General features: G+C 45.7%; 1 protein-coding gene across 2 annotated transcripts in view; it reads left to right on the plus strand.

Annotated features, from left to right (window-relative positions):
- Window positions 1–9,666: 9,666 nt before the first annotated feature.
- Window positions 9,667–23,052, plus strand: part of MYL2 (myosin light chain 2) — a 30,132-nt gene continuing 16,746 nt past the window's right edge. For both annotated transcript variants that reach the window (XM_088449086.1, XM_088449087.1), the window contains exons 1-2: window positions 9,667–9,728; window positions 22,581–22,670. In XM_088449086.1, coding sequence (XP_088305212.1) covers window positions 9,726–9,728; window positions 22,581–22,670 — 93 coding nt within the window. In that variant the 5' untranslated portion in view covers window positions 9,667–9,725. The remainder of the gene's footprint in view (window positions 9,729–22,580; window positions 22,671–23,052) is intronic.

Genomic DNA, 23,052 nt, shown 5'->3' on the forward strand with positions numbered 1-23,052 from the left:
CCGAGATCGTTGATCGCGGGTCGTTTAGTTGTTTGGGGGTTGGTGCTGTCCTGGATGTTCGATAATGATCATCCAGCACATCATATCTTTACCGTTGTCTGATCTGACCATGTGTATGCACCATAAGTATGACAGGAAAGACTCTGCCTCATGTCACCGCACATCACTGCTGTAACGTGCTGCTCAGTGTCAAACATAATACCACGCATAGGGCAGTATTCAATTAGTATCAGAGCCGAAGGCACTCCCACTGACATCACTTGTGATGTCAGTGGGGCCGGCCCCAGACGGTAGGCATTCCCATAGGAATGCCTCCGTCTGGGCAGCCATGCCCCCGGCACGCCCACCAAAGGGGGCGTGCTGTCACTCACCATCGACAGCACGCCCCCTTTGGTACGAGACCCATAGCGACGGCTTGGCCGTCGCTATCCGGGTCTCGCGCATGCACACGATGGGGCCGGGTCTGTCGTGCGCATGCGCACTGGGCCAACATCGACCCGCTTGCGAACGGGTCTGAATTAGGCTCTCAGTCTGTGCCCCCAACAAAGATGCACTAACATTGGAGATCAATGTAGATGTGCCTGAATAGCCCTAATTAAACTTTTGGGGTACTTAAGTTGTTTCAATAGCTTCTAATTAGCATCTTTGCATAAGTGGTGAAGAATGGCATTATGCTGTTTTTTTTTTAGAGAATAAGTAGACCTATCAAATTTGAGGTACCTGAAAAAGGGTGCTAGCATATTTTAATGTCTCAAAAGTGAAGTTTTAAAAAAAGTGAAATTCCTCCATCATACAAACACCTGCAATCCCAGAAACACTTGGCCTCTTCTTAGAGCACCCCCAGAACCTTATTTCACTAGTTTTTGAAGTTGTCCCCCCACTTTGTGCTTTTTCACCTACAAAATGAAAGTACTTTTTTGGGGTGTTCTAAAGTTTTTTCCTGGGTTTTTTATTTGGCACAGTTGTCCTTTGGGGGCTGTTCCAAGGGTCGTGAGTGGTTTCCCCACCTTTGCACCCCAAAATAAACATTTTGCACTTCTTTTCTCCTGCTATTCAGAGGCGAATCTTTTTCGCCTATTACATTGCATTGACTTTCCACGTACGCGAAACCCAGCTGGAATTAAATACGGAGATAAGTTTCCGCCACGTGAAAAAGCTGAGATCGGCGATACTTTTCCGCTGATCTCAGCTTTTCGCATCTAATTGAATACGGCCCATAGTGGGGTATTACAATAGAAAATTCAGAATTATGTTTACCTTAGGGCAAATGATACAGGCTAGAATAGCTTTAATAAAAAGTATAGTACATAAAAGTACATATAGCCAATTTTCTATACACCGATATATTTAGTGAAGTAATTATCTTCTATTATCTATATATAATGCAGAGTAAGACATGCGCAATCTGAATAGGGGAGCGCGCAGTCTCCCCCTTCCCACTAATGGCTCACACTGCAGAGAGGTTGGAAAGAGAGCAGACATTTGCAATTGTCCTAAGTGGGGTGGGATTGCGGCGGGGCAGGGGTGGGCTGTGGTGGATCAAACATATATATGTCACCAATGAAATCCATAATTTTTCTCATGTCCTATAAATACCAGATTTAGTTGATCAAAAAATCTTAAATACACACAAAAGAAAGTAGAGTCTTCCCGCACTAGATAGTATTATTTAGTAGTATTAGCAAATAGGAGATTGTTTCCAAAGTATGACAAATTAAGAGTAATTTACACTCTAAGTATTAGCAGGAAATATGATGGTGCTACCTACTGATTTGATACATGTATTCAAAGAGGAAAAGAAGAAAATAAATAGTACACTGGTGCACTCTATATAAATAATAACACATAAAATCTTAGTTTATTAGTTAAGTACACTCAGAATAGATGTACAAACATCTCCATAATTCGAAAAGGAATCCTTAGTCTTAATCATGTATTTAATTCACAACGAGTCATATTTTTATATCATTCCTTGTGAATTAAATTCACAATACTCGTTGTGAATTAAATACATGTAGGAATGATACTTTTTATAATCGATACAGAATGTTACAATTAGAATAACGGAATATATTATGTATCAATTTGTGTCCATTTAAACAAAGTAACAGTTTTTTTCTTGGTATCGGATTAGAGGAGTCCTATTTTGATAGTGTTAGTTGTGGATCATGTATTTCTGATTAAAACAACCATATGCAGACACGTGTGTTCAGCAGCACATGAACACAGTCATTCCGATCTGATTAGACTGTGTCCTGGCTTATACCAGACCTCTGTATAGTATATTAGTACTGTATATTGTTTTAATGGACAAAAAGTGATACAGAATGTTACAATTAGAATAATTGAATATATTATGTGTCGATTATAAAAAGTATCATTCCTCCATCAGTCAGTGTTATAAAAATATCACTCTTTGTAAATTTAATACATGATTAAGACTAAGGACTGTGGCAATGGTGTATGAGGACACATCTGTAAATACCTTTCAATAAATAAGGGTTAGTAAACTAATAATCTACAAGGGGAATTATATGATATGTTATGCAGTTCTGCAAAATACAAATTTATTACAGATCAATGATATATTCAAGTCTTTTAAATTAATTCTTGCTCCCCAGCTTTATCTGTGCACTGTGGAGACCTTTATCACATTGGAAAGACTCACATTGCCACCACCTAACAATTTTCACATTTTAAACTATTTTAGGCGTAAGACATGACAAAGGGGATTCTATCCACTTGTCCACATAACATGCTACAAAGTGACCAGAAAGGTTTTAGCTTTATATAGCCAGTAATATTGAGATGAAGAAACAGGTTCAGTTATGACAATGCCGTGATGAGGGGCACAGCTGCTGTCCATGCCTTGCATTCAGAAACAGCTGCGGTTGCGGAGTATTGTTGCAGCTTAAACTGTTACAAGAGGTGAATTGTATTGTACATTCTACTTTATGCAAAAGGAAGACACAGATAACAAATATAAGACATAAGAGAAAGTAGGAATATATCTCTTTTCTCTCTCTTTTTTTGGAACTTGTTGAAACTTTATCAAGTTTTTATACAATTATCAATGTTCTCTTAACTTGGTTCCAAGTTGCAGCATGTATTGTTAATTATAATCTATAATCTGTTCAGACACAGAGCCCCCCATTCTGTAATAGGGTGGTGGTATTGTAGCAGGGCCGAGTGTACCAGTGCGGTCACTAGCCCTGCTACTAAGCATCCTCACCTTCCACGTCTGGAGGGTGGGGGTGCCTTGGGTCAGAGGGGGCCCCGGGCATCAGGGTGGGGTGGGATCCAGAGGGGGCCCCTTCCAAAGGTGTGGTGGGGTCCAGCCGCAGGCGGGGCAGCAGGCCCGGGATCGGTCGTGATCCTGACCCCCATCCGGTGCAGCGGGCGTGGAGGTAGCGGTTGTCACGGACTGGGGAACTTGGAGTTGTGTACCCAAATTGGGTTGTAAGACAGAGACACCTGTACCAATAGGTAGTTTGAAACTGGATGGTTTAATGTAGTTTCTGCTCATACAGTAATAGAGGAGACTGTGATATAAGATGTTATAATATAGTCCTCTGTGCAGAGATAACGCAACAAGAAGATACTGAATAAAACTATAAAACAAAAGTCTCTGATTAGTCACTGGACTTGGAAAGGAACTGTAGGAAGATTCTGTAGACTTGGAAATGAATGAACCTGAAGAATTAGAATTTGACTCCAGATTGGACCAATGAGGATTGAACTTAAAGAACTTGGAATATGACTCCGGGCTGGAGTAACGTGGAATGAACTTGAAGAACTTGGAATATGACTCCGGGCTGGAGTAACGTGGAATGAACTTGAAGAACTTGGAATATGACTCCGGGCTGGAGTAACGTGGAATGAACTTGAAGAACTTGGAATATGACTCCAGGTTGGAGTAACGTGGAATGAACTTGAAGAACTTGGAATATGACTCCGGACTGGAGTAACGTGGAATGAACTTGAAGAACTTGGAATATGACTCCGGACTGGAGTAACGTGGAATGAACTTGAAGAACTTGGAATATGACTCCGGGCTGGAGTAACACTGGTAACACACAGGGAACTCAGGAACATAGGTAAGATCTGAGAATCAGCCTTGCTATGCTAGGAAGCATAGGTATCACAATGGGCACTCAGGAACAAAGGTCATGCAGCAGCTATGGACATTGTTGCACTGGCAACCAGCATGTGTTACAGGAAGGTCTTTTATACCATCAGGCTGAAGCGGATTGGCTGAAGCAACTCGAGACGGCTGCTGACTGGATGCACGAGTATCACCTGACCTGGCCCAAGATGGCTGCGTCCATGTTCTGGGAAACTTGTATACTGGCGCGCCGTGCGCGCATGGATCTGCGGCAGAGGGACACAGGCAACAGCAGGGATGCTGCAGACGATCCACAAGCGGTGGCCCCGCATCTGAGATTACTGGAACAGACGTATGGGAAGATGCAGGGGTCTTTATAGTTAGGCTAAGCCATAGGGATTGTTGCTGTCGGCGCTAGTCCATGATCACTATAGTTCGGCGCTATGCCTTGGACAAAGGAAGGTCAGGCTAGGCCGTAGGGAGTGTTGCTGTCAGCGATAGGCCGTAATCATTGTTATTGTCGGCGCCAAGGCCGGATCAAGGCTTGTGGGGGCACCAGGGCAACTTAGCAGTGGGGCCCCCTTCAAGCCAATCAGAGCTGAGCCTACCCCCCTAAAAAAAAGTCCACACAAAGCCACACACCCCCTACATGATGATAGGGGCAAACACACATACACATAAACAGTATGCACACACACTAATACATATATACACATTAACACATATATACACAGTATGCACCCTAACTCAAATGCACAATATCACATACATACATACATACACACTAAAACAGTACACTACACATACTGTACATACTTACACTTGATGCAGCAGCAGCTAATGCTGGCCTGTTACAGAACTACAGGTTGCAAAAGGAGTGGACCACTCGGGCACCAGGCTTCTCAATTCATTAGGCCCCACCCCCCACTATGTAATAACATGATTCGCAGGGATAATGGGGGCAGGGCTTACCATATTGGCTCCTCCCCCAATGCGGCCACTGGGGGGGAGGCATTGGGGGGGATTTATGTGCTACTCGCTACTGCAAAAAGCGGACCCTCTCTCCGGACATAGACAGCTTATGCAGCAGCACTGACTGTGCTGCTGCATGCAGTCTGTCAAACAGCCGCGGCTCCAGAGCCTCTACCCTGGAACAGGTGCCACTGGACACCTGTTCCCGTCAGGGTCACATCGACCCTGTGTGGGCGCCCCTCTGTGTGTGGGGGCCCAGGGACGACTGCCCCTAATGCCCCCCCCTTAATCTGGCCCTGGTCGGCGCTACGCCATGGACATCGGTAGGTCAGGCTAGGTCGCGGGTACATAAGGTAAGAAGGCCCTAGAGACATCGTGGAAAAAGGTCACGTGGTCAGGCCCCCATTAAGGGTAGACCGTGCTGGGACCAGGAGTTTCTCCCCCACAGTCAGGCCCCCATTAAAGGTAGGCTGTTGGTAAGTCGCTGTATCTTCCATAGTCAGGCTCCCATCAAAGATAGGCTGTGGTAAGGCATCTGTTATTGTATTGGGTCCTGTGTTGGGCTCTTGCTGTTGTGTTTGTTTGCAGGTGCTGAGATCAGGACCACTCGTCCAGCAAAGGGACAAGATTATTTTCGGAGAGCGTAAACTGTGTTTTGTGTGCTGTTTGTGTCGTGTGTTACCCATTTCCCTTTTGGGCGTTTTCGTTCAGGGTACACTCTTGTGCTTGGCTGTAGCCAGTCTGAGGCCTAAAGTGCCAATGATGACCATCCACTGATCCCAATGGAGGTCACCCCACCTCAGCACATTGTGCTCTTCCAGGCCCAGGTGTGAGAGCCCCGATCGTGACTGTCCGCATCCGACCTGGCCTGAAGGTGAGAGGCTGGGAGTCAGGAGGTGAGTGTCTGAGTAAATTGGCAACGCAGCTGTGGACGCATCCGAAACCCCCTCTCTTATGGTATGTCGAAACTGATGAAATGTTGACATGATTAGAATGTCTACAATACATCACTGGTGGTCCAATGGTGACATACATGGTACGGTGGCTCCAGCAGTGGCTTCCAGGTCTGATGGAGACTTCCAGCAGATCCTGCAACGCTTCCAGAGCTAAGTATGACTACTCCTAACCCCTGACTCTCCCCATAGTGCCTAACCCTCCCCTCCTAAAGCCTAACCCTCGCTGCCAGTCCATACTGAGGGCCTGATTCAGAGATGGACAGTATTGCACAGCCACAGGTAAGCGTCTAACTAAAATGCAAATGCAGAAGTAGGTACCGTAGGCTATAGTTAGCTCCTGCATGCATCTGCAAGTGCCACATCCGGAGATGCTGTCTCAGATCACCATCGCGACCAATGGTTGCTGCTTTGACCAGGCTGCGTAAGCTGAAACTTACTCAGCCTGTCGGTCAGAACTGGATAGCTGGGTCTGTCTGATGACACGGAACCTGGGCTTGAGACGCTTTCTTGTGTCCACCCCAATCAATCATGCTGCAGCTAAGGGGGGAGCTGTGAGCGATCACGCAGGATCACATGTGCAGAATGGGTCCTGAGCATGTGCAGACCCCCAACAATCGGAGATGTACACAAACTATCGGGTTTGTGTACATCCCTGAATCAGGCCCTGAATGTCGACATTTCACATGTTGACATTGTGAACAGGTTGACATTCTGCACATGCTGACTGTGAACATTTTAACAATGTCGACATCATAACTGCCAACATTGTGGTATGGACATTATGAATGTGGATATTGGTAATACTGACATTATGAGTACATCGCCTGTTATGGTACTAGATTAATATTCTCTGGTATTATAAATATACATCCCAGGGACAAAAACAGGATTTCTAGAGAGGGGGGTTCCCAAATCCTTCAGTGTGTCATCCCATGAAGGAGGAATAATCAACACATAACAAGCTGTAGTCTGCTACATACAAAGTGCAGTGTATGTAATAATTCGCACATATACAGGACCAGCAATCACAGTAACCCAGGATATGCCGCAGTAGGACTGGCTATACAAAGGGCAGTGTATGTAATACATCAGACATGTATAGGGCCAATAATCACATTGCCCAATGGTCCCTGCATCTGGCTAGCAAAGGTGTCTAGAACAGCACACTGCAGCCAGAAACTCTGGTGCAGCATCGGCGGAACATCTTTTGGATGATCCAGACATTCAGACTGCAACGTAAAACAGCCCACAGGATTCTCCAGGGCAGTTCTGTTCTTACCAGCGCTGGCAGCCCTGCACCTCTCACATGACATCATGCACTCAGTGGGCGTGGCTGGCACAGGGAGCAGATCAACCCCGTTACCATGCGAATTATGGCCAGCCTGCCTGAGCTGAATAATTTTTCTGGATGTGTGCAGCGTTGCACAATTCAAGTCTCCTGCTCTGCGGAACATTGGAACAAGCCCAGGAGTCATGGGAAGCAGCAGATGAACCTAGCACTGGCCCAGGACACATATGGACATACATTGTCTAGTGTATGCACTATTAATAATCAACATTATTGATAGTCTAAAGCAGTGTTACCCAATTTCATTCCCCAGGAAGCACTAAAAGAACATTGGCCCTCATTCAGAGCCGTACGCTCTGAGCAGAGCGCACGCTCTGAATGAGGGCCGGGCTCCATGAAAATGGAGCGTCCTCCTGGACGCTCGTATAGCTGTGGGTCACCACCCACAGGCTATACGAGCGTGCATTTTGATGGCCGCGATGGTCGTGACCATCGCGACCATCGAAATTGCGAGCCGGAGCCTGCGGTTGAGGTTTTCAACCGCAAGCTCCGGAGTGATTTTGGCTCTATCAGAGCCAAAATCACTCCCACTGACATCACTAGTGATGTCAGTGGGCCGGCTTTTGACGGGAGGCGTTCCCCTGGGAACGCCCCCGTCAGGGAGGCACGCCCCCGGCACGCCTACCAAAGGGGCCGTGCTGTCAATCAACATTGACAGCACGCCCCCTTTGATCGGACACAACGAGCGAAGGACTTTCCTTTGCTCGTCGCGTCTGGCGCATGCGCACGACGGAGCTCCCTCCGTCGTGCGCATGCTCAGTCCATAACATCGACCCACTTGCGAGCGGACAGCCGCTCGCTAGTGGGTCTGAATCAGGCCCATGGTTTCCATTTTTCCTAGTTGGTGCACAGCTGTATTCATTACTCGCTGACACATTTTGAAAGATCCATAGGTGGTGCTAATTACTTCATTAGCGATTCTATGAGGAAACCTGGAGAACATGCACTGTTAGTGCTCCGTGAGGAATGAGTATGGGAAACACTGGTTTATAGTATAGGCTGAGGGAGAGAATTTTAAAAATGAACTTTCTGTATCAAACATATTAATCTCAAATAAATAACATAAGTGGCCAGGAAAAGGTTAAAAGTCCCATGACAAATATACATATATACATAATGCATTGGCGGATCCAGGGGGGGCGATCAGGGCAATCACCCCCCGTAACACAGCCACTGTGCACTGTACAGAGCAGACGGAGCCTGGGGGACATACTGCACCGCACTGGAAAAAGGATGCTTTTTTCCTCTAAGGGGGTGTGACCACGCCTCCTGCTATTAGGCCACGCCCCATCCTCTGGGCCCAGGCCGTATCTCCGCGGCTCTAGTGACCAGGTAGGTTGGTTCCTGGGGTATGTGTGGGAGGAGGGGCTGAGATAGATGGTCCAGACGGGCAAGTGAGCCTTCCAGTGAATAGTGCAGGTGCTGTCATCGTGGATATATATATATATATATATATATATATATATATATATATCCCACACACTCCTCCATGGAAACTCCACCTGGGATTCTGGGGAAAGTATGATGGAGGGAGCAATATAAATTTAAAGTAGACGTTTTGGGAAGGCATATATATATATATATATATATAGTGTACAGACCTTCAAGTCGCCGGTTGCTGAGCGGCACTGAAAGACGTTCAATGAACGTCTTTTCAGTGCTGCCGCTGCTGCACGTCAGGTTGACCGGCATGTTGGAGAGATAGTCGGGGTCGGCAAGGACCCAGCGCAACGCTGGTTCTTGCCGGCTATCCACTAGCAGACTTTCTACACGTTCCGACCAAAACCTCCTGGTTTTGGTCGTATCGTGCAGAAAGTCTGCTAATGGATAGGCCCCTCTAGAATATTGTTACATATCTGGACAAATTGAGCACTTTTCACCAGTTATCTAATACAGAAAATGTTCTTTGTTTGCCCAGAACTGAGGCAGCAAGGAAAAATAAAGAGAACTGGCCATTAATAAAACACTGATGACACAAAAAGAACAAGTTGGCCCTCTGCCATCAGTGTAACGTCAGCAGCGATTGTTATAAGCAGTGTTCTCGGCCATCTGCTGTTGCATTGTTACTCTAAATAAGATCACACATGGGATGTAGCTGCATTGGGTTTCTCTAACCTTCAGATCTTTTGTCTCACGTATCATCAGCCTGCACAACTATGTGTCTAGATTGGAGACAAGGGAAAGGTTTGGATGAGGATGGGGCTAACCTACCTAACACTGCCAAAAGTGGTCATGAGTTTATTTATAACTAGTTTGGGGGGATATTTATTGTCCGGCTGGACAGAGACCTGAGATCTGGTCCTGGAAGTTCACTGGCAGTAACATCCCCCCTAGCAGCGTAACAATGGTAAGTAAAATTCTGTAACATGAGTACTCATAGGAAAAGGACATAAAGAAGCTTATATCAGGGACTGGAAGGTACACAGTGGTGGGTGCATTCATAACATAATGTCTTGGTAGTGATGCCTGAGACCAATGTCACAATAAGTATATAACTAGTTATAGAGCATCAACAGCCATATTGGGATTGTATCTTTTAACTTACAAATAGAAAACTCTAGGGTTTATTTACTAAGCCTTGGATGGAGATAAAGTGAAGTACCAGCCAATCAGCTCCTAACTGCCATGTCACAGGCTGTGTTTGAAAAATGACAGTTAGGAACTGGATGCTTGGTACTTTATTTCTGTGAACTTTATCTCCATCCAAGGCTTAGTAAAAAGACTACAATATTTGAAAAATAGGTGGACATTAACCAGAGAGTAATTACACTGCACAATAATTAAATGTTTCCGATGTGAAAATAGTTACTTCTAATTGATTTCAGCATGCATAGAATGAATATGACAGTTAAAACTCTCAGTTAGCTCTGAGTTCTGAGATATAGCCCATTTATGACGATGTAGGAGTATTCCTAGTGAAGTGGGCAGAATGGAGGGAATCTTACCAGCAATCTGCGTTCCGTGCAGAGGGGGCGGGGCCTAATGACCCAATTAAATGAATCAGTTATTTGTCCCCTCCTCTATTCAAATATATGCGATTCACGGGATTACCCACACAAGATAACTGTGATGCACTGAGTGACAAGCGTAGTGAGCGATTCCACCAAGACATTTCAGCAATGGAACAAAGATATCAGGGCAGGTGAATCACTACTGTTGTACAATGACAAGAGATGCCCCAGAAGAGGAGCACAAGCGACAAGCAAAGAGAAAGCACCCCCATGAATAGGCCACTATATTAGATAGTACTTTCGTATGCTGTATGTTTGTTTCGTTTTGTGTTCTTATTTGTGATTGATTGAATTAAAACAACTGTTATTTATTTTCTATCAAGAAAATATCAGATTATTTTAAAATAGTTTTTCACTATGACTATATTACTAATGTACATACAGTATAGTGCAAGTAGTGTAGCTCAAAAAATAGAGCTAGAAAAACATTCTGAAATAATTTTAGTGTTTCTTGACCTGAAATTAGTAATGTATGACTATTTTTAGAAAGGAAACAAATTAAAAGTATTCATTTGTTGTACAGTGTTACCAGAACTATAGTGGAAGTGGATGCTACGCAGACAGGGCTTTCAACCATATACAGTTATCTTCCACCTTGTGCACATCTTAATGATACACAGCCTGTCCTGCAATGGACTTTGACACTAAATATGGTAGTCTCAATGTATTTAAAATAATACCTGATGTTTTATATATGATACCACATCTCCTGTATGATGTCTTGTGCTACTTCATTTGCTCTTTGCTACCATACGTATAAGGTGTGTGTAGAGTGTTGGAGGCTTTTGGACTGCACCTGGTGGGGACCTTCCAATGTCCTCCATTATTTGCTACAGTACATGATGCAGAGCGTTGTAGTTCCCCAGCAGTTGAAAGTTGCTAATCTCTGATTAAGAGCATTCAGATGGATTATAAAAAAAAGCAATGATGCAGCTTCATATATTGTGTTCCAAGTGTATTTGTAGCATACATTCAATACAGATGTATAACAAATTATTCAGATTTGTGATAAAAAGATTAATTTACGAGACTATGTGGCAGATGTTATCACTTTCTATTCTTTCACCCAATTCTTTGTGGAAATTTATATGTACTTATATTGAGGGCCCTCTTCCCTCGTGCTCTTTTCCTTCCCTCACTTACGCCATCATCTCCTCACCACTGCCAACAACGGCACCAAACCTTTGAGTTCAGCCAGCGCTGCTTATTTGGGTATTATGACTGCTGATGCCGCAATGTTTCTAGACCTTATAGCCCATGTTCTGTAATATTTTGTACTGTAAGAGGTATATTTACTAAGAATCGTGTCTGTGCGAGATTGCATTCCCGGGCGTGTTTTACATGATTTTTAAACACAGAGACTTACTAAAGGCAAACACTGATATAAAAACAGGATTCAATCTACAAAACATGGCCGAACACACAAATAGTGGTCAATACACCTATTCCCAAGTACTTTTCATAAACAGGAATACAACACTGGGATTTACCAAGAATTATGTCTGCAACCACAATCATAGATGGAGTAAACTCGGGCCAAAATAGAAGTTACAAATAAACCCTCTCCTCAGCAGCATATGCAGTGCCTCTGTACGCTATAGTGTTAGGAAAGATCTTTTTTTTTTTAAACGTGTGGGGTCCCCCCCAAAAGCATAACCAGCACTGGACTTTTCAGCATGTTGTGGTCCAGGAAAAATGGGAAAAACGGCACCGGGATTCCCCGTATTTCCAGTTATCAGCACCGGGCTTAACCAGCCACATCGGGGGATATGCAGTGTGGGGTCCCCCTTGTCAAAGCATTCTCCAGCCCCAAACTGGCCACCCCAGCTATGGTATTCCTTGGAGTGGGGACTCCCCCAAAAAGGGTTTCCTTGCTGAGAATAGCCCAGGGCTAGGTTGAATTCTGGGACTCTTCCTTGCACCCAAGGAGGCAGTGGGTGCAGGGGTAATGGCTTAAATATAGTAATAATATTGTTCTTCACAGTGGGACTACAGGTCCCAGCAAGCCAGCCCTGCAGCACTTGTAGTACCACAAGTGTCAGCAGGATGCTGGCATCTGTACCCCCAATGTGAAGAAAGTATAAAAAAAGACAGTACATGGACACTGCATGTTTTAACACTTTATTACACATTCACTCACTGTGAGAGATCAGGGAAGCAGGGTAGAGCCCCAGGTTTCACTCTAGTCCTTCCCCTTTTTAGTGGAGTCCCTATTTTCCGAGGAATACCAGGGCTGGAGTTACCAGTTTGGGGATGGAGAATGCTTTGGCAGGGGGACCCCACACTGCATGTCCCCTGTGTGTGTCCCCTGCTGTGGCATTACCCCCCAACTGGTTGAGATCGGTGCTGGTGACTGGAAATACGAGGGATCCCCATGCCATTTTCCCAGGACCAGAACGGGCTCAAAAGTCTGGTGCTGGTTATGCTTTTATGGGGGGACCCCACATCATTTTTTAAATTTTTTTGTAGCTCTTTCTTTACACTATAGCGCACAGAGGGGCCTGATTCAGCAGTGATCGCAAATGCAACTACGTATGCAGATAGAGTGATTGCTTGCCATTGTGTATGCGCATAAGCATATTTTTGCACCTACGTTCCGTACTGAATCAGGCTCAGAGGCATTGCACAGATCACACTGATCTGTCCAGTGCTTCTGCTGAACACGCAGCTCACAGGGGGTTTAGTGGCGGGGCTTAGTGACGGTCGGTTGGCGCATGTGTCGGCACTTGTCACAGTTTTTTTTGCGAAAATACTGCGATAAGTGTGCGGGGGGATTCACAAGGACAGAGCTTTATCGCAAGCTCTGCCCCTGCAAGGGATTTTTAGTAAATCCCTGTGATAGCATAGCGCTCGCAAGCGGGTCGATGGTGGCCCAGTGCACACGCGCACCGCGCGCCACGCGCGTGCGCAAGCCCCGTAGCAAGTCAGAACTTCACTCGCTCTGGGGCTCGCCACAAGACGGGGCGGCTGTCGATGTTGATCGACAGCTCGCCCCGTTTTGTAGGCAGGTAGAGGGGGTAGCTGCACAAATGGAGGCGTTCCCGAAGGAACGCCTGCCGTTTGTGGGCGGCCCTACTGACATCACGAGTGATGTCAGTAGTAGACTTCCTGCTCTATTAGAGCAGGAAGTCCATTCGGGCTTGCGAGACCTGAGACCCTAAAAAAAAAACCCACCCCGCCCTGATTCAGAGCGAGCGCTCGCAAATAGCGAGCGCCTCTGGATCAGGACCTCAGTCAGTAAAATCACACTACAGTCTACATTCAAAATGCGGATAGTAGTAAATAGAGCCCATGGTCATTTATGGATGGCGTGCGGCACCCTCCAGTGGCAGCTGCCTAAAGCTGCCTAACGGTGACACTGGCCCTGCTGACACGCACTTCTATTCATTTCCAGGCCCCACCAGAGGGGGACTAAGAAGAAATTTCCTCAGTCCTCTGACTGGCAGGGGGCCTCAAAATTTTACGACTTTTAAAAAAAATAAATATCCATTTGCTAATTTGGCAATTTCCAAGTAATAAAAGTCCAAACCTAGCGCCTAAACATGTTAATTGGTTAAATTGGCATAAGGCGCAGCGGTGCATGCGCTTATTGCTCTCTCTGTACATGGTGCATCTATCCACACAGACACATGAGAACGTTTCTTGTCCTTGCTATTTGCTGGGGTGAGTGATTCGCAACTTCGCAATGGAATCGTTATTTATAATTAGGAAACTGGACTGGTCTGTTTGATGTTTAACGTTTACTAGGGGAGTTGCAGAATTGGTCTGTTAGGTAAGTTCATTTCATCATTTTTTATTATTGCAATGCTCATGCATGTGCAGCAATATTTATGTAAAATGTTTTGTGGTCAGAAGAGATATCTGTGGGAGTCAGTGGGTTTAATGACACACAGCAAGCAAGAAGCCGCTCTTTCTGCTCTCTGCCCAAGTGTCCCTCAACTGACAAATAACAGGACAATGGTGTGTTTTTGTTTGTTGGAGAGTAAAAAAGTATTTTACCCACATCCAAATTACTGCTCACTCAACACTCAGTATGTAGCTAAGATTTGTAATTTAGGGGTACATTTACTTAAGGTAAGTTTTAACCAATAAAAAAAAAAAATCGATCTTAATCGATAAACATCGATGTGTTTCAGGGGCTAAATCACACATTTACTAACACTTAAAAATCGGTATATAAAAAGAAAATCATCTGATAGTAAATGTGTAATTGAGCCCTTGAAACACAACCCTCGATGTTGAGCGATTTTTAATCGACCTTTAGTAAATTTCCCCCTTAATGTTATCTTTAAGGAGGAGAAAGCATATTTATTTTCTACATCTTACTTAGTGAAATATTTTACTTTCATCTTTTAAAGACGATGGCGGTAACATACTATCAGTGTTGCAGTGGTACATGCATTGCCACAATGCTTGTTCCCTTATCTCTAGCGAAACCGGCAAATCTTTTTGATTTATGGTGTGGATATTAGTCAAAAACACCTGTTTCACCAACCATTGTGTTTTTCACTGTATGTAGCTAATTCTAATTATTTGAATCCATTTTTATTTTTCATCACATTTCAAATTGAATTATGATTGTCTGTGCTAGTAACGTCTTTATTCTGCCCATATGTACACAAGGTGCAAAAGTTAAAACTAATAACAGTCATACTGTTTTACAGGTTATATAATTAGTTAAATCTTCAGATGGTGGTTGTTCGTATACACTGAACAACCATCATCTGTGTTCAGTGTGTAGGAGGAGGCGGGTCCCTCTGGGCCAATATAGCATGTTTGATGCCCGGAAAATATGGGTAATATGTGCATATTATGGATAAGTGTATACCCATAGTAATAAGGTCTGTGCACTACATAAAAACAACTATTTTTACACTACAGTTTATAACTGGATTTTTTATATATTAACTTTATATGTTTGCTTTCTATTTTAGAATGGTATTTTATTAGATATATTAATGTAATGAAAGGAGAATATAGAGCCCCCAAAGAGACATGTGGTAGGAGGAATAAGTGTAAGAAGTATAAGTATCAGGGCCGGCTCAAGGCTATTTCGACCAGTGTGGTCGAACATGGGTGCCACCCTATAGAGGGCACACCCCTCCCAACATCCCAATTTCAGCGGGACAGTCCCACTTTTTGGGCACTGTCCCGCTGTTCCACCTGTAGGCCGAAGTGTCCCATGGGTGGTCGGGAGGTTGGGCACCCCCACCGCCACAGCTGTGCGGCAGTGCCAGACCCCGGAGTAGCTGAATAGATGTGCACCGCCACCCATGCAGGACTTCCCCAGCGTCTTCAATCTTCAGGAGCTCTTTTTCGCTCCTCCTCCGCCGTCAGACTGACACCCGCTCCCCCGAGGGCAGCTTGAATTTCAAAAATGGCGCCGCAATGTAATTTTTTAAAAAGGTGCCACACCGTTGCCCGCAAGGTAAGCCACCTCCCACGCCACCGCCACCATGCCTGCCACGTCCCCCTGCCGCTGCCATTCCTTGCGGACGGTGCGGGATCCCACCAGATCCCGCACCGCCACCACACTGATAGTGTGTTGGGCTGCCGGAACCGGAGATCGGTCGCCAGCTCCGGTCTCCGCAGCCTACACACTACAACAATGGTCGCCTGGTCGGCGGTCGGGTCTCTTTTAAGCATGTTTAAAAACCAGGAGACCTGACAGGTGAGCAGGATCAGGTCTGTGGAACGGTCGGCGGCGGGTACACACTTGTCCAATGTCGGTCAGACCCGTCGGTTGGGAGTCGGATTTCCCGAAGATTGGATAAGTTTGTACCCAGCATAATTCTGTGGCTGATCCTGAGTCACACAGATCTCTGTTCATGGACACAAATGGCGATTCTGTATACACAGCACATGCACAGATTAAAATTTGCACTTTTGTGCGTATGTCCATCCCATTCGGAGTTGGACACAACTTGGCTATATCTACCTGTCCATGAATCAGAGCGTTTTGTGTGGGAGCGATCACACGTAACCACCCTGACTTGTGGGAGTGCCATGGGTAGTGCTATTTTTCTAGAAAAATAGGGGCAGAGGTGGGCAGAGCTGTAGATAACGTGTGTGTAGCTACAGCGGGTGTGGGGCATCAATGGGTGCCTAAACCATTTTTTTTTTAAAGTAAAAATTGTCAACATTTGGACTGTGGGGGTGGGTGTTATGGATAGGGAAGTCAGAGGCACACATGGGTTGAGCGGTCAGAGACACACAGGGGTAATGAGGGATCAGAGGCACACAGGGTTAATGGGGGTCAGAGGCAGTCAGGGGTAATGTGGGGGGGGGGCCGAGGCACAAAGATCTAATGCATGGAATGCACTTACCACACAATGCTGTGCAGATGCAATCACACTGGAGGAATGCACCCACCACACAATGCTGTGCAGCAGCAATCACACTGGGGCTATGTAGTCACCAAACAATGCTGTGCAGTAATACTCTAAAACTCACATAACCATGGAGGAGTGGCCAAGCTGTTGCTATGTATCAAAGAAAGTGCACATTTGTTGGAACCTCTCATCTGGAACCCGTGGATCACCTGATACTCATCGGATGTTCAGGCCGCTGCAGCTGCACACCCTCCTGAAACCCCCTCCTTACCAACACCTCTTCTGTTCCCAGCACAGCTATACCTGCTGGGTCCCGAAAGAACTGCAGTGGCCACAGGTTCCAGAGTGTGCGCCCTCCCAACACAAGCCCATTTCAAAATCGGCCCGGGGTGATTGTGTAAGCCGCTGAGGGGAGTTTCAGCCGGCCCACTGCTCTCGGTGATCCAATATGGCTCTGATGTTTGGCCCCCATCTTGTGGTAGCCATCTTGCGGCATCTGGCAGGCTGCGCCTCCTGTCAGGACCCAGAGCAGCAAGCCAGATGCCGCAAGATGGCCGCCACGCCCAAGTCAGTCACACTGCTATTACGGCCTGATTCAGAGCCGCTCGTAAGCGGCCGCTCGTTCGCTCCGAGCGATGTTTGCCCAACTGCGCATTCATACGGATCGTAATACGCATGCGCGAACCAGTCAGTGCGGCCGAAAATCGTTTGTTCGCTAAATAGCCAATGCCTGCTATTTTGAGTGACAGAATGAGGCGTATGTGGGTGGTAACAGAGGAAGGTGCTTGAAAACGGGGAGTGGAGATCCGAACGCAGGCGTGCTTAAAGGTCAAAACGGGCGTTTTAAGGGTGTGCATAATTAATACAGCAGCGTCATTGACCAAGTCACTGGGTTATTTTATAGCCAGAACTGCACGCAAAATTGTGGTAGCAAAAACCAACCACAAGAATAGCGAGCAGTTCATACCCTGGTCGATGTACTCGATTAATCTAATAAATAGTGGACATGACGTAAGATGCGAGCGGCCAGGGGGCGTATTTTTTCAAAAAACGACCGCAAGTTTTGTTCGCTCGTTCAGACATAGAGGCGTGAACAGACCGCAAAGAGCGAACAGTTCATTTGAATAGCCACCCCTATTTTCTGAACGAGCGAGCGCAAATAGCGTCCGGCTCTGAATCAGGCCCTTAGTTCCCCCAGCTCAGGCTGCACTTTACTTTGCAGCCTGCCGTATTATGTAATTTTTTACATGAACAACATTTTGGAGCGTTCCGGCAGAAATATAGTCCTTGTCATGGGTGTGTAGCAAAAGTTCCGTGTGATTAAGAGTCATGTGTACAGAGAAGGGAAGCCTATATCCGACAGAAAACTCGCACCTACCATGGAGCTGGTGCAAGTGCAGTTACTAATAATGTTGGTTGCGGCGGCCAGCGTAAAACATTAATGCGTGGTAGGGGGTTTTGCTTGCACACGCACGGACTCCCGCATTAGTTGATGTTGGCATTAGCATAAGGTAGTAAATCAGGCTTCTGTAACTGCCTGCCACTTTGCCTGCATCTCTGGGTTTTACCTTCTTCAACCATGCTGCACCTGTCCATCTCATATCTTGTCTTCATATTTATTACTCCAACTGTTCTCTTCATTCTACCAATGTTTATCTCCAATTTCCATTGCCTCCAGCAAGGGAAGGAAAAACCTAAAAAAAAAAGCTCCTAAAATACATTGTGTATATATAATTAGCAATGCGTATATACAATTAGGATCAGATGTGAACTATAGTTTAGTATATAAAACAAACTAGCTGAACCTTTCAAACAGTGGCGAAAGTTCATCCCAGATACCCGGAGGCAAGTTATAATTTGGTGCCCCCACCAACAAAAAAAAGGGAAAATAAATATGGTGCATACAGTATCTATCTATCCATCCATCCATCCATCCATCCATCCATCCATCTATCCATCCACAATTAGGCCTATTTATTAAAGTAAATTTGCAGAATATCCCCCAAAAAAACACCAGTTTTCAGGAGATATCTGCAAATTTATAGAATCCCCTGAATGTATCTGCATTCCGAAGATTGACCCCGGTAGCTAATGCTCAACGGCGTCTTAAGAGAGGAGGGGGCCCGCGTGCACTCCCCGTGCGGGGCCCCCTCCTCTCTTCCTGGTGGCCGGCAGCCGACTGACGCGACAAGCCAGTCACTGGAGCCTTAGTAGACTCCGGGCACTAGCGTGTGCCCGGAGTCTACTGTACATGCGCAGAACACCAGGAAAATGGCTGTTCTGAGCAACGCTGACATCCGACGTGGGACCATGGACAGGTAAGTTTAAAATAATATGGGTGCAGTGTGTGCGGTGCGGGGCCCCCCTGGACCCGCACACACTGCACCCATTATAGATACGCCACTGCTAACGCTATCTCAATGGGGCGTTAGCTGCTGTTGCCTGTGGGCTACAGATTGCAAAAAGTACCGGGAGAGGGATCCATAGCATCCCTCCCTGGCACTCACACATGCACAGTAGGGCTGAAGGACAAGTGAAGGGTTTGCATTAGGGTTGTGTATAGATCCCCTTCACTTAATGCACCTGGTACACATGCAAAGGTATACAGCTCTCCCATTGTATACTAGTGATATAAGATAAGGTATAACATTGCAACATTGTCTATTATAAAGATGGGGACTGCACTGAGGATATAATGTAATGTATGTTGTATCAGGCTTGCCTACCCTCCTGATCTGGCAGGGAGCCTCCCTAATATGGGAACGCCTACCGTCTGGGGCCGGCCCCACTGACATCACTAGTGATGTCAGTGGGAGTGCTTTTGGCTCTGATAGAGCCAAAAGCACTCCAGGGCTTGCGGCAGCGAGACCCTACCGCAGGGTCTCGTCGCAAGCCCGATGGTCGCGATGGTCTTGACCATCGCGACCATCATCATGGCCGCTCGCTATAGCTGTGGGTGGTCACCCACAGCTATGCGAGCGGCCAGGAGGCCGCTTCAAAAAGGAGAAGGGACGGCCCTGATTCAGAGCGAGCGCTCTGTCAGAGCGTCCGGCTCTGAATCAGGGCCTTAATTTGTTATAGTCTACGATTTCCCTCAATGTGATTTCCCAGGGACAGAGGCACTTTAATCTACCTCAAGGCTCCACAGTTCTATACTTTCGTATAATCTCTGAGAGTAACAGGCATATGTCCTCCAATGAAGGGGGTAACCTAAAGGCTCTGGGCTAGTCTCCGCTTCTGATCTGGCTCTCACTTTATAAGGCAGCAATATGTCCCTAATGGAGGCTCAGGGGTAACTGTTATACTGAGGCAGTATTGTTAATTAAAGCACTGGTGCTGTCTATGTGAGACTGAGATGAGAGGGTGAGTGTTTGGCTCTCCTTACCCCAGGAGTCCCACCTCCAGTTCGCCTGTTATTCAACCAGCCATTCCAGCTTTATTTCTTATCCGCCGCTCCACCCGTCAGCCTGTCTCCGCTGGATGGAAGAGAAGCATTTAGGCTGCACTGCCTTCAGATGTGACTGCCACCTCCACCTCGCACTCTGCCCGCTAATGAGCAAGTTTGCTGTCGTTAATGGTAAGCGCTGGTGTTGCGGGCTACCAGTCTCCACTCAGCTGTCTCACCAACTGCACACAATAACTGCCACCCAACTGTTAGTACAAGCCCCTCTGGTCGCAGGGCACTGTTTCTCTATTGCATTGGAAGTCCAGTCTCTCCAGCTGCACGCCAGCCCCTGAAGCTGGCTACATTGTTCACTGTCACCAATGAATGCATTCAATTGTCCAGCAACACATATATAAGGGTACACAACATGAGGTACTCCCAGGTTCTGGGGTAGCACAGATATATATATACGGAAGGAGGAGGTGGCAGCTGACATGGAGCCCTCCACTAGTATATGGTGGCTTCACAGGTGCCGGGAAGAGGTGCCATGTATTGGGCAGCCGTGACGGTACACTCCGGGCACATTGCTACAGCCCTAAGTGGGATGAATATATTGTGGGCAATGGAGGAGGTGCCCCTTCAGAGCTGGCGCCCTCCATTGTCTCATATAGTTCTGCCCCTGCTTTCAAACACAGCCATATTTATTCACGACTCTGGGTCATTGCTGTAGCTCACAGGTTTTCAAACTCGGTCCTCAAGTCTCCTCACAGAATCTCAAGTGAAATAACTAGCTCCACCTGTGGATCTTTTAAAATGTGTCAGTGAGTAATGAGTGCACCTGTGCAGTTGCTGGGTGACCAGGTGACCGATTTTGACAACCACTGCTGTAGCTCATTAGAATGAATAATCTGGTCACAACACCGAAATGATTGAGAAAAATGTAAATAACAAAAGTATATAATATACGTTTGGAGCACATTGCTCCCGATATATTACTGTCTCATGTTACAGCTGTAATTTCTTACCCTCACAATGGGGGTGATTCAGAGCTGATGGGTTATCTATTGAGAGGCCCATTTCCTGCAGCACTAAATCGCAGTGGTGCGCACAAAAGCACACCATCAAGTGGACTACGGCCGCACCATCGGACTTCGGAGCAGCCTTATGCAATCTGACGCAGTCCCTGACACCGACAAGCCCGCTGCCTCAAGCCACCCCCCTGTAATCACCCAGTTTCGATCTGCGTTTGCCATTGGTGACCATCGTGACACATGCGCAGTGCATCTTGGATGCTAAATTAAAACATGGGGTGCTTGTATCTGATGCTTTACCTGCGTCTGGGTCTGAATCAGGTCCAATCTGTGATTGTTTATGTATGTATTATTGACATTCTGATAAAATAAATTAGATTTAGAAGTAAAACTAAAAAATAAATGATGACTAAATTGGATAAGATAGTTTAGTTAATAATTCAATAACATAAATTTTTGTGCATTTGTGTGTATATTAGGAATGTGCGCCGACCCCCTTGTTTTGGTTTTAGTTTTGGATCTGTCTCCTTCAAGGTTTTGGATCTGGATTTGGTTTTGCAAAACCACCCTCAAGTGTTTTGGTTTTGGATCTAGATTAAAAAAAAAAAAAGTTTTAAAAACAGCAAAAATCATGTAATTTATGCAATCCAAAACCTGACATTCGGATTTAAAATCCGAATGCCGAACCACAAAAAAGATCAGAACCGCGACCCGGATTTACCCAGATCTCCCCAGGAGATCAGAACCACGACTCGGATTTACCCAGATCTCCCCAGGAGATCAGAGCCACGACTCGGATTTACCCGGATTCACGAAATTCGGGTGGATACGAATTTCTGGAGAACTGAACCGCACATCTCTAGTTTATATATGAGTAGCATTCTAACCATATTGAGGATGCATTCATTTGTAAATCTTAGAGGGGAATAATTAAATTCCTCACAAAGTGCCACCGGACCGTTCATTACAGTAGACAATCTTCGCCCCTGTCTAGGGTGTGAGGAATAATTAGGGCTGGATTTAATTAGCTTCGATACCTTAATGCATGAGGAAAAGGGCTGTAGCCCTGAAGCTATTCAATTATAAGCCCTTTTCCTTGCGTGGTGAATCCGCGGCTAACAAAATATCCCATAGATTCTGAGATAAGTACCCGGAGTTATGGGTTAACAATGTTCGCAGCAGCCACAATAAGGGCAGAAATCCATGTTAAGTGCAGCATACAGGCTACCATGGGCTGCAATTGAATAGCCCGGGCACTGTTACAAGCCGCGATGATGTGCATGGCTAATGAGCTCCTTACTGAAGATACTGGCCGCAAAGTGCCTTTGTCTGACTGTTCCAGTGACAATTCACAGCTAGTGCAAGAAGTTTTATTCCCCCATAGACTTTTATCTGTCAAATCGTTTTGTTTTATAACTCTGTAACCTTCCTCATTCCAAGTCACCAAAGAAAGCAAAGAAGCGAGCAGAAGGGGCCAACTCCAACGTATTCTCCATGTTTGAGCAAACCCAGATTCAGGAGTTTAAGGAGGTGAGTGTAACTGGGTCAGAAATTTAGTGTGTTTTGTAAATGAATGGATGAATGTACCATTATTTTGTATTGGCCTCAATAGAATGGTTCCTTGTAATTTCTACGTTATTTTACAATATTTCCAATGTTCATTTAGTTTGTATTTTATTATTTTGCTCTTTCTGCTACTACCATCTATGCTGAGCAGCAAATATTGAAATCTCAATGTTGTTTTTGTTAAGTATTAGATATTGGCTGGGAATCCAAACATCATGTGAATATACCATCCAATGTCTCAGTGAACCAAAAACAAAACTTTGACTGGAGAACAGAGATTAATTGCAGAAATATGGGTGGCAAATCTCATTGAGGGGCAGGATGTACTTACAGTGAAATGCAGTCA

This window comes from Taudactylus pleione, unplaced genomic scaffold, assembly GCF_031769625.1.
Source record: "Taudactylus pleione unplaced genomic scaffold, aTauple2 ptg000479l, whole genome shotgun sequence".
In the NCBI taxonomy this organism is placed as follows: Eukaryota; Metazoa; Chordata; class Amphibia; order Anura; family Myobatrachidae; genus Taudactylus; species Taudactylus pleione.